The 12115-nt window shown below is 47.7% G+C and overlaps 1 protein-coding gene across 1 annotated transcript in view; it reads left to right on the top strand.

Annotated features, from left to right (window-relative positions):
- The window catches only part of ST8SIA5 (ST8 alpha-N-acetyl-neuraminide alpha-2,8-sialyltransferase 5), a 72916-nt gene extending 61616 nt beyond the window's left edge, over positions 1–11300 (top strand). The window contains exons 4-7 of the mRNA XM_006835107.1: positions 705–849; positions 4126–4238; positions 9464–9556; positions 10753–11300. Of these exons, the coding sequence (XP_006835170.1) occupies positions 705–849; positions 4126–4238; positions 9464–9556; positions 10753–11221 (820 nt within the window). The 3' untranslated portion in view covers positions 11222–11300. The remainder of the gene's footprint in view (positions 1–704; positions 850–4125; positions 4239–9463; positions 9557–10752) is intronic.
- Positions 11301–12115: the final 815 nt, after the last annotated feature.

The raw sequence follows: 12115 nt of genomic DNA, 5'->3' as shown, positions 1-12115 counted from the left end.
TCCGCTTTCTTCAGAAGGTCATCCAGCATCAACCCTCATCCCAGTTCCTAGCCCTCCTCTATTCCTAAAACACCTTCAGAATACTGGAGGTGGCACATTTCTGGGGACTCTGTGTGTCTTTGTTTTGTACCCTGAAAGCACCGTGTGCAATATCTGCTGTGGAGATCAGGGAACTGAGGATGACTCTGCTCCTCTGGGCTTTCTGTGAGGACTGGATGGGTGGAGCAGAAATAAAATTTCTGGGAAGTTGTTGTGGGATTTTTAGCAGATCTCGAGGGCACGTTGAGTGAGGTTTGAGGACCCTGTGTGTTGAACTAGGTATTGAACCCTCACGTGACTGACATTGTGCAGGACATAGAGGTCATGTGCCCCACCATCAACGGGCTCCCTCTCCAGCTGGGGAGAGATTTGGTGGATGGAGATGTGGGGTCCACAGTCTTCAGTGGCAGTGTGGTCTGTGGGGCAGAAGCAGCCAGGAGCTTCTGGGCCCTGACTGAACAGCGTCAGGAGAGGCGGGAAGGACCAGCCCAGGCACTGAGAGGAATACTGAAGGGTGTGGAGGATGGAGGGTGGAGATGACCCCGCAGACACCTGGCTAAATTAATGACAGTTCCCCAGGCTCCCCTCGGGTCACAGCTCTTTTCTTCCTGTGCTTTGCTCTGCCCAGTGTCTCCAGTCTCTGCCATCTGTCTCCCTCCCGACAGGTCCACTTTGTCCAGGTGCTGCAATGCCCCCTCCTTCCTCTTCACCACCCAGAAGAACACTCCCCTGGGGACCAAGCTCAAGTATGAAGTGGACTCCAGCGGCATCTACCACATCAACCAGGAAATCTTCCGCATGTTCCCCAAGGTACTACTGCCACTGCCCTGGGGGACAGGGTGGCCTGGGGGGGGAGGGGCGATGGAGCAGTGCTATGTGGTGGTGCGTCCCTGCCTTTGCCTCGGAGCCCAGTTGGCCACTTTCTAAGTCTAGGAGATCACCATCTGGGTTTCCTTGGGATCTTGTCTGAGCACACTGAATGCCAGCTGGCTATCATTGGAGTGACTTGTGATATGGAAGTGGTTATAGAGGACTGGGTATTGCATTGTTTCCATAGGATATTGGGCAGATAGCTGAGAAAAGGAGTAAGCAGTTTTCTTACCTCAGGCATGTGTGCTTGAGGTGGCACAAGAGTCATAGTATATATTCAAAGGTTGTAAAGAGTTAAGTGTTTCTTCAGATCTGAAAACATACAGCTTCCCAGCCATCTACTCCCACCCCTGAAGACTCTGATTCTGAGGTCCCTGAGATAAAGTGCCAACATTTGCATTTTCAAACAGTATCTCAGGTAGTTCTTAACTTACAGAAGTTTGGGAAACACTGCATAAAACTTCATAAGTCTTTGATGATGATTTCTCCAAAGATGACTTTGAGTTTTTCTCTTCCTCTGGTCAAACAGTGCAGCTTCCCCACCAGCCCTTGTTAGGCAACCTTGTTCCTGTGCTGGCCCCCTGGGCCGGTCCCTCCAGGAGCAATGGGCCGTGAATAAGGGTGCAGACTATAGACGGAGCAGAGTTCATGATGAGCCAATGCCACGTGAGTCTTCACGAGAACCCGTTCTGGCAGTTGGTCCTCTGGAAGCTCCAGGTGCTGACCATCCAGCACAGTGATGATTGGCCAGTTGGAGCAAGTAGGAAGGACACTGCCTGGAAGCTCCTGGGTGCCAGAGCTGGAAGGGATGTTGTTGTTGTTGTTAAGTACTGTCAAGTCGGTTCCGACTCATAACGACTCTGTATACAGTTTCTGAGGAGTGATTGGTGAGTTTGAACTGTTGATCACACAGTTCAAACTGACCATGCAGTCCAGCACATTAACCCACAGGGGCATCTAATAATAACAACCTGGTCCTCTTTGCTGAGTTGCCTCTGGGCCAAGTTCTTCACTTATACCAGAAGTTGTCACCCGGGGGCACTTGTACCTCAGGGGACATCTGGCAGTGTCTGGAGATATTTTTGATGGTAGGCAGTGTTGCTGCTAAACATCATCTATAATGCACAATTCAGCTCCCCTCTCCAGCCCCCATCCAACAATTACCTGGTCCAAAATGTCAGTAATGCTGAAGTTGAGGAACCTGCTTTACCCAATCTCACTGGAGTCTCAGGAGACACAAACATTATTAACTTGATTTTGCAGATGGGAAAATGAAATCTCTAAGAGCTCCAACAACTTAACCATGGTTCCCTGAACTTGGTGTGGGTCAAAAGCAGGACTAAACTCGTCTTTTGACTTGGCTCCCAACTCATCCCGACTTGCCAGGACTTTCCTGGAGTTAGCACTGAAGTCTTGTATCCTGGGAGTGCTCAGTCTTGGCTGATCAGGATGGTTGGTCACCGCCATCTTGACTCCAATTAAGAAAGGTGTGCGACAGGGTTGTATTCTTTCACCATACTTATTCAGCCTGTATGCTGAGCAAATAATATGAGAAGCTGGGTTATATGAAGAAAAACATGGCATCAGGATTGGAGGAAGACTCATGAACAGCCTTGCTTGCTGAAAGTGAAGAGGATTTAAAATACTTAATGATGAAGATCAAAGACCACAGCCTTTGGTATGGATTGCATGTCAATATAAAGAAAACAAAAATCCTCACCACTGGACCAATAAACAACATTCTTATCAATGGAGAAAAGATTGAAGTTGTCAAGGACTTCATTCTTCTTGGATTAACCACCAACACTCAAGGAAGCAGCAGTCAAGAAAGCAAACGACGTATTGCATTAGGCAAATCTGTTGCACAAGGCCTTTTAAAAATGTTGAAGAGCAAAGATGTCAGCTTGAGGACTAAGGTGCGCCTGACCCAAGCCATGGTATTTTCAATACCCTCATATGCATGCAAAAGTTGGACAGTGAATAAGGAAGACCGTAGAAGAATTGATGCATTTGAGTAATGGTGTTGGAGGACACTATTGAAAGTACCATGGGCTGCCAAAAGAACAAACAGATCTGTGTTGGAAGAAGTACAGCCAGAGTGCTCCTTGAAGGCCAGGATGGCCAAATTTCATCTCTCATACTTTGGAAATATTGTCAGGAGGGACCAGTCGCTGGAGAAGGATGGACGGTCAGAGAAAAAGAGGAACACCCCCAGCGGAATGGATTGGCCAAGTGTGGCAACAATTGTCAGGTTGGCCCAGGACCGGGCAATATTTCATTCTGTTGTGCATAGGGTCACTATGAGTCGGTACTGACTCGATGGCACCTAACAACAACAACAACAACCTTGACCCCAGGCCTTTGTTTCTCCCTGTAACATGTGGCAGTTCCACTCTACCTGCCTCAGGTTGTTCAGGACGGACTGTGGTTTAGAGGGGACATGGCAGAACCAAGCCTTGTAATGCTCAGGTTGGTGCTCTTCCTGCTGCCAACTTACCAGGAAAGCCGCCAGCATCCAGACCAAGGTCATTCCCAGTGAGTGCCCAGTGCCACACTCACTCATATCAAAACCTGGGCTCCTCACACTCAGAGTTCTCACCCACAGAGAACCCAGTTATCCCAGCTTCTCACCACTCCCCTCTGACATGGTAGCCTTGCTCGCTCACTCCCTGGTATCTTGTGCTTGTTGCCGCTAAGCACTAGCATCTGTGCCAGGGAGTGTGACATTTCTACCCTGGGCCTGGTCCTTCTATGGAGCAGAGACACAGTCTGCACCTCATCCTGAGTGGAAAGGAATGAGAGGCAGGCTTAGGGTCCTTGTCCCTGGGGAGTCTCTGCTGCTGGTTCCCTCCAGGATATCTCCATTAGCCATTTTGACATGAATATTCAAAGGCAGAAGAGAGCTGAACCTTCCAAATAGCGTCAAGCAAGGATGGCCATCCTCACTTCTTACTGGAAACCTACGGCCTCCCAGGATTATTTGAAAGAGACTGGAGATCAAGGCCATTTCAAGTTCATTCATTCACTGCCTGAGTAATTGACAAGTTCCTGACCACTTCTCTCTTCTGGGAAATGGAAAAACTTCTGCTCCCATACTCCCTAAAAGGCTGCCTCGTGGGGCCATGGGCTAGGATGAGGGGCACGTGGTTACAGAGGGTGGGCACCAGATGGAAGAAGGGGCTGGGCTGACAACTGTACCTCTGTCTGTTCCCCCAGGACATGCCTTACTACCGGTCCCAGTTTAAGAAGTGTGCGGTGGTAGGCAATGGAGGCATCCTGAAGAACAGCCGATGCGGCAGGGAGATCAACAGTGCCGACTTCGTGTTCCGGTAAACGGATCACCCTGTGTTTGCACCTTCCGTTTCTACCCCGTGCCCTCCTCCTCTCTGTGCCCTTTTGCTTTCTGGACAAACTGCCTAACCATCTGTGCCTCTGCTTCCTGAAAGGGAAGATGATGATGTCATTGCAGTCTCTACCCCTTGGGGTTAGGATGAGGATGCAGTGAATAAGTTAATTAATGTTGCTGTTGGATGCCATTGTGTGCTTTTCATCTCATAGTGGCCCCAGGCGACAGAGCAGAACTGCCCCATAGGGTTCCTAGGTTGTCATCTGTATGGAAGCAGGTCCCAGGTCTTTCTCCCTTGCAGCAGCTGAGTGGGCTTGAACCTCATACCTTTCCATTAGCAGTTGAGACATTAACCACTGTGCCACCAGGGCCCCTTTAGTAAGGTTCAAAGGTATAAAACCTTCTAAGAGTTCAGGACACATACGAAGTTATGTTATAGTAAGTAATGTTATCTTTCACAGTTGAACAATTTCAGGGCAGGGATACCTTCTTTAGAAATGGGGACACATTTGTGTTCTTGAATTCTTTTTGCTCTTGTTGATAGGTGCTGTCGCGTGACTTTTGACTTGTAGCGACTCCATGTGACAGAGTAGAACTGCTCTATATGGCTGTAATCATTAATGGGAGCCGATCACCAAATTTTTCTCCCATGGAGTCAATGGGTTGTTTCAAACCACCAGCCATTTGGTGAGCAGCCAAGTGTCTCTTTAACTGTTACATCACCAGAGATACATGCCATGGTATCTCTTTGACTCTGACTATCAGATATATGTGTGTCCTGGTGAGGCACTGTAAGATAAGCACTGGACAGATAACCACAAGGCCAGTGATTCTCATCCACAGCCTCTCCTTGGAAACCCTAAACAGGGTTGTTATGACTCAGAACTGAGTCGATGGCACTTGACAACAAGAAGATGCGGTACAGACCACAGTTGTTTGCACATAGCTTTGCAGGGGACATGGGCCCTTTCTTTGGTCTCACCATTGTCATTAACAGTCATGCAGTAGCAGTAACAAAGTTGTAGTGAGTGTCTGCCTATGTATACCAAAGTGTGTTGAGTCTTCACCACATTCAGGGCATTGCCATATTGGATGGCCTTGTGTTGGGAAGGAGTGCTGACTTGGAGTCAGAAGCTTCTACCACCTGCATCTACCTTAATAGCAACAAGTCCCTTGACCTCTCTCACTGTTTGATTTTTCATCTGTCGTGGGCAATGGTTAAGTGCTCAGCTGCTAACCAGAGTCAGAGGTTCAAACTCACCAGCTGCTCGGTAGGAGGAAAGACTTGGTGATCTGCTCCTGGAAATATTTCACCTTAGGAAATCCTATGGGACAGTTCTACTGGGTCCTGTAGAGTTTCTGTGGATCAGAGTTGGCACACAATAACAACCAAGGTTATTGAAAGGAGTCCTAGTGGTGCAATGGTTAAGCACTTGGCTACTAACCAAAGGTTGGTGGTCTGAACTTACCCAGTGGCTCCTCAGGAGAAAAACCTGGCAATCTAAAAGTTAGCAACCCAGTGCTTAACCACCTGTGCCACCAGAATTCCTTCTCTAAAGATTGCAGCCTAGAAAACCCTCCAGGGAAGTTCTATTCAGTCACATGGGGTCACTATGAGTCTCAGACAACACTTAGCAACAAAAAGAAAGGTCGTTGATGTTTTGTTTAATTCTGTGAATATTTCTAGGTGTCATAACTCAACAACTCAATGCCATCAAATCATTTCTTACTCATAGTGAGAAGTGTAGTTGGCTGTAAACATGCCCCTTATTTTTAAGAGGAATATAAACCCCACCTTTGCTGATGGTCGGATAAACAGGGGTGGGGTTGGATCATGAGACAGTCCTGACTTTGTCAGATAAGGCCTGTTAAACTCATGGCTTCTCCTTGTATAAAGGACCATATTCTTAATATGATGACTAGCCCTTCCTGGTCTAGCCCCTTCCTCCTTCTCTGCTCTCAGTTTGCACCACTCTGTGCTACAGCCTCAAGGCTCAGCTACTCACTCTCTGGATGCTCTTTGCTCTCTCCACCAAAGGACCTTTGCATAGAGGCTCACGACTTCAACCTTCACCCCATTACCATCTGCTCATTTTCAAAATGTGTTAGTCATTCATTGACTGTGCAGTATTTAATGTAGACAAAAAAAATGTGTGTACCACAGAGGTAAACATGAAGCAAATGAGTGAGCCAACTATTCATCTCAAGAAACCACATGTTCTCAAAGTCATTGACTGGCTGATGTGCTCCTTCCCCATCCCCACTCTGAGTTTTGTAATTATCGCTTCCTGCTTGTTAAAAATGGGTTTTATCATGTGTAGATATAGCTCTAAACAATTTATTGTTTAATTTTGCTTATTTAGGGGCTGCATCAGTTTCCTACTGCTGCTGTAACAAATGATGGTGAATGTAGTGATTGAAAACAATACACCCATATTATCTTCTAGTTCCGGAGGCCAGAAGGCTCCTTGGGCTAAAATCAAGGTGTTGGCAGAGCTGTGTTCCTTTCTGGAGGTGCCAGGGAAGACTCGATTTCCTTGCTTCTCTTTGGCTTGTGGGCCCTTCAAGGCCAGCAGTATAGTACTTTCCAGTTCCTCTCTCACACTGTGCTTACGTCAGTCACATCATTTTCCTCTCTAAATTCCTATTGCCATATCCTTATAAATTCCCTTGGGATTACAGTCCTCCAGGATAATCTCCCATTTCAAGATCCTTAAGCACAACTGCAAAATCCCTTTTACCATGTAAGGTAACGTGAGTCATAGATTCTGGGGATTAGGTGTGGCCATCTTTGTTAAGGGACGTCAAGGTGGTTCTGACTCATAGTGACCCAGTTTAGGGTTCCGAGGAGTGAATGATGTGTTTGAACTGCCTACATTGTGGTTCAAACCGACCTTGTAACCAGTGCATTAACCCGCTCATCTGTCATGCCATTAGTCTCTTATTGTGAATTATGTGGGTTTACGTGAGAGATATCACAGGGGGTTTTAAAAATGGTGTTCCACATATAGACTTCTGCAACTTGGTTTTATTTTCCACTCAATATTTGCATTTCTGGTGTCATCCTTGAATGTTGTTATTGTTGTTGTTAAATGCCAACAAGTTGCTTCTGACCCATATTGACCCTGTATAGGGTTTCCAAGGAGTCGCTGGTGAGCTTGAACCACCGACTTTGCAGTCCAGCGCATTAACCCACAGCACCACACCAGGGCTGCATCTCATAGATCCCATATTTATTTTGACCTCTGACAATGAATTTCTTAATTGAATTTTTGTGTGAAAATATACACAACAACATCCACGCCCACACCACACTTCTAGACTAATAGACAAGAGACATTGCTGTACTCTTCATATTGTGTCAACATTCTTAGGATTTCTGTCTTAGGGGCTTCATTTCCGCTTCCAGTCATCCTTTGGTATCCACAGGAGATGGGTTCTAGGTCCTGCCTGCCTTCTCCGAGGCTCAATCCCTTATATAAAATGGTGTATTATTGGCATCTATCCTATTCCCATCCTCCTGTACACTTTAAATGGTCTCTAGATTATAATTCCTAATACAATATAAACCCAAACCAAACCACCTCACCGCCATCAAGTCAATTCCAATTCAGTATAGGGTTTTCAAGGCTGTAAATCTTTCTCCTGAGGAGCGGCTGGTGAGTTCGAACTGCTGACTTTGTGGTTAGCAGTCCAGTGCTTACATTAAAGCACCACCAGCACTCCTTAATACAATTTAAATGCTATGTAAATAGCACTTTACTGTCCCTCTTAGCCTTTAAGGAGCTCTGCTAGCAGAGTGGTTACGAGCCAGGCTGCTAATCTCACAGTCAGCAGTTTGAAACTACCAGCAGTTCCACAGGAGAAAGATGAGGCTTTCTGCTTCTGTAAAGATTTACAGCTTTGGAAACCCTGTACAGGGTCACTATGAGTGGGAACCGGCTTCATGGCACATAACCATCACCACCACCTTAGCCTTTGGCAGATTACTTTTTCTTTTTTTCTCCTGAATTTTCAATCTGTAGTTGGTTAAATCTATGGATATGGAGCCATGAACACGGAGGGCCCAAATTGTACTTAATCTTCCTGTTCCCACAGCCTTCTCATCTATGTTTTAAAATAGATGTTGACCCTTTCATCTCATATAGGCAATTAGAAACCCCCCCACAATATTCAAAGGTGAGGATAGTCTTTGGACTAAACTGTTACTTAATTGTGACTTCAGGGCTTAGTTTTAGTTCAAGATTTGAAGAGCAATTTAGGGCCATGCCTTGGTGATTCCTCCAGTCTCAGTTGTTGTCGGTAAATGCTGTTGAGAGGGTGTCGACTCATAGTGACCCTGTATAGAGTTTCCAAGGAATGACTGTGTGTTTGAGCTGCCTACCCTGTAGTTCAAACCGACCTTGCGGTCCAGTTAAATTCTGTCAGAATTTGAAGTTTGGTTCCACATGTCTTTCCCTTTTGATCAAGATTTATCTATTGTGTTCCTGATGAGAACGGTCAGGAGTGGTAGCCAAGCACCATCGAGCTCTGGTCTCAAGGTGGCAGAGACCTTGGTTCATGTAGGGCCAGTGGACTTTGTTCACTTCTTCCTTCGTCTTAAGGAGGCGGAGGCCATGGTTCATGTACATCCAATGGACTTTGTTCACTTCTTCCTTCGTCTCAAGGAGGCGGAGGCTATGGTTCATGTAGGGTCAATGGACTTTGTTCACTTCTTCCTTTGTCTCAAGGTGGCGGAGGCCGTGCATGGTTCATGTAGGGCCAATGGACTTTGTTTACTTCTTCCTTCATCTCAAGGTGGTGGAGGCTATGGTTCATGTAGGGCCAATGGACTTTGTTCACTTCTTCCTTCAGACCTCACCCATTCCTCACCTCATCAGGGAAGCCCCTTGACTCCCAGGCTAATGGAGTTTTCTCTACCCTTCCAGAGCATGATCCTGTCCTCAAAAGCACGTACAGCAGCTTGTAGCCACATATTTCAGATGGTGGTCTCTCTGTCCCATGTGATTAGAATTTCATCAAGACCTTGGACCAGGCCTGTCTGCTTTCCCAGTACCTGGCTCAGAGCAAAAGGACCATAATCACGGGAATATGCAGCCCTCTGCTTTGTGGCCACCATCCCTCCTGCCCCTTGCCCTCGCCCAATTCCCAGTGCCTCCTATAGACTGACTGACCCCCTGCTATTGGGATGCCTGGTCTCTTCTGCAGGTGCAATCTGCCCCCCATCTCGGAGAAGTACAGTGTAGACGTGGGGATCAAGACAGATGTGGTCACCGTGAACCCCAGCATCATCATGGACAGGTAAGTATCCCTCTTTCCAGAGCTTTGCCATCCAGTATGGTAGCCATTTAGTCATGTGCAGCTACTGATCACGTGAGATATGGCTGGCGCAGACCCCAAGGTGATATTTGTAAAACACACACGGCATTTCAGAGACTTCCTGTGAAAGAAAGGATGCAATGTATCTCACTAATCTTCATATTGATTACATGTTGAAAAGAGTATTTTGAATCATCAGGTTAAATAAAACATAAAAATGAATTTACCGGGTGTGGTGCTGTAGGTTAAGTCCTGGACTGCAAGGTCGGCTTGAACACTGAAGTTCAAACTCACCATTTGCTCCTCGTAAGTCCATATAGGGTTGCTATGAATCGGAATGGACTCAACGGCACTTAACAACAATGTTTCTTTAAATAGAAATATTGTATATTATGTAGGTATTTAATAGGTTGGTTGCTGTTAAGTCAGTCGGGACTCCCGGCAACCCCATGTGTGCAGAATAGAACTGTACTCTATAGGATTTTCAAGGCTTTTGGAAGCAGAATGCCAGACTTATCTTCTGAGGCGCTTCTGAGTGTGTTGAAACAACCCGTCTTTCATCTAGTAACTAGGAACTTAACCGTTTGTATCACCAGGGAACCTATTATGTATTTGAATAAATATTTATCAACTATAATTTAGACTGAAATGGTGGTTACTAGAAGATTGGAGAGCGCTGATCTGGGGCCTAGAATTTTTCATTGTGTGACCAGGGGTACAGTACCATGTGGCCAAGTGGCATTGAGGAGAAGCTTATTCAGAGATCCCATACTCAACCTAGCTCCCCTTCTGCAGTCTTGAAGGCTTTAGGGGAGGGAGTGCTGGCCAGGTGAAGGGTGAGAGGAGGGGACAAGGACTTCAGCAGAGTCAAGTGTGAGGGGCACTGAGGCAGGTGTGAGCTGAGCCAGGGAGAGCTGTTGGAGGTAAACAATGGCCTGTGAGCTACACCTGGCAGATGGAGGAGAGGGGCTGAGACAGGACTGACAAATGTGTTGGGGGTGTGTCCTGGGACTTAGGGAAAGGCAGTGAGGTGAGTGGTGAGAAGGCTCTAAGGAGAGCCGTCTGCCCCCTGGCCTCTTCTGCACCTGACAAAGGCTGGGGAGCGGGGTGGAGGGAGTCAGGGGCTCTGGGGCCTGGAGGGGTGGGTGGCAGACCCTTCACACTGTCCCCCTTCCCAGGTTCCACAAGCTGGAGAAGTGGCGGCGGCCTTTCTACCGCGTGCTGCAGGCTTATCAGAATGCATCAGTGCTGCTGCCCGCCTTCTACAACACGCGCAACACCGACGTGTCCTTCCGTGTCAAGTACATGCTGGACGACTTTGAGTCGCAGCAGGCGGTTTACTACTTCCACCCGCAATATCTGTTCAGTGTGTCGCGCTACTGGCTCAGCCTGGGTGTGCGCGCCAAGCGTATCAGCACCGGCCTCATCCTGGTCACAGCGGCGCTTGAGCTCTGTGAGGAGGTGCACCTCTTTGGCTTCTGGGCCTTCCCCATGAACCCCTCGGGCCTCTACATCACCCACCACTACTACGACAACGTCAAGCCCCGGCCCGGCTTCCATGCCATGCCCTCTGAAATCTTCAACTTCCTGCACCTGCATAGCCGTGGCATCCTCCGCGTCCACACGGGTACCTGCAACTGCTGCTGATGGAGGGCCAGGTGACCCGGACTGTGGCCCTGGTCACCAGAACCTTCTCTTCTCCTGTGCCTCCTGGTGGGACTGGGAGTCGCAGGCCAGGCATGGAGGGAACCCTTTCTGCAATACTCAGCTTTGGGCTGGATTCCCGTGGGCTCCATGGGTATGGGAGGCAAGGGTGAGAAGCTGGGCAGAGGCAGGTTGGGGCCGAGCTTCCTGGGTCTCCATCCATTGAACTGCACCTCAAGATCAGGGAGCCCAAAGGAAGGTTGCAAATGAACAAAGCACATTTTCATTCAATTTTAGCAATCAAGAGAGCACAACTGGGGAGCAGGGAGTCTAGTCGCAGCAAGTGGGAAAAAGGGAGAAGGGACTTTGGGGGTACAGACAGGGTTGAATTCAAACTTTTGGGTTCCTGAGATTTATACTGAGGCCTCAGCCACACATTGCTGTTCTGAACTTAAACTTCATGGCCAACCCAGAGGCCAGACCTCTCTGCAGAGAAGGGTTTGCCCCCAGAAGTCCAAGGAATTATTAGTCAAGGTGACACCAAGGGCTGAGCCCAGTAAGTGATGCTGTGGCAGATAATACAAGGCTGTGTTAGGACCATCTGCTAAGACCCCATCCACCCCTACAGACACTGCTGGGACACACTCCAGGTGGAATCCTGCCTTTGGTCTTTTGATGAGAAAGAAATAAACCAGACCAGCCATTTGCATTAAGGTTTCTGAGCCAGTGGATTGGCTCAGTAAGCGCTCAGCAATTTGCTTCCTCTTCTGCCTCCTTATTTTCAACTCCGTTCTAACCAGGAGTTATTTATAAGACCTGTTTCTCTTTATGTTCCAGAACACAGCAGATTCCCACTGTATCGTGTTCCGGCTATGTGCTTGAAAGTGCAGGCAGCTG

Source organism: Chrysochloris asiatica, unplaced genomic scaffold (assembly GCF_000296735.1).
Source record: "Chrysochloris asiatica unplaced genomic scaffold, ChrAsi1.0 scaffold00015, whole genome shotgun sequence".
NCBI classification, from domain to species: domain Eukaryota; kingdom Metazoa; phylum Chordata; class Mammalia; order Afrosoricida; family Chrysochloridae; genus Chrysochloris; species Chrysochloris asiatica.
The sequence above is the reverse complement of the archived record's forward strand: the minus strand, read 5'-3'. Positions and strand labels throughout refer to the sequence as shown.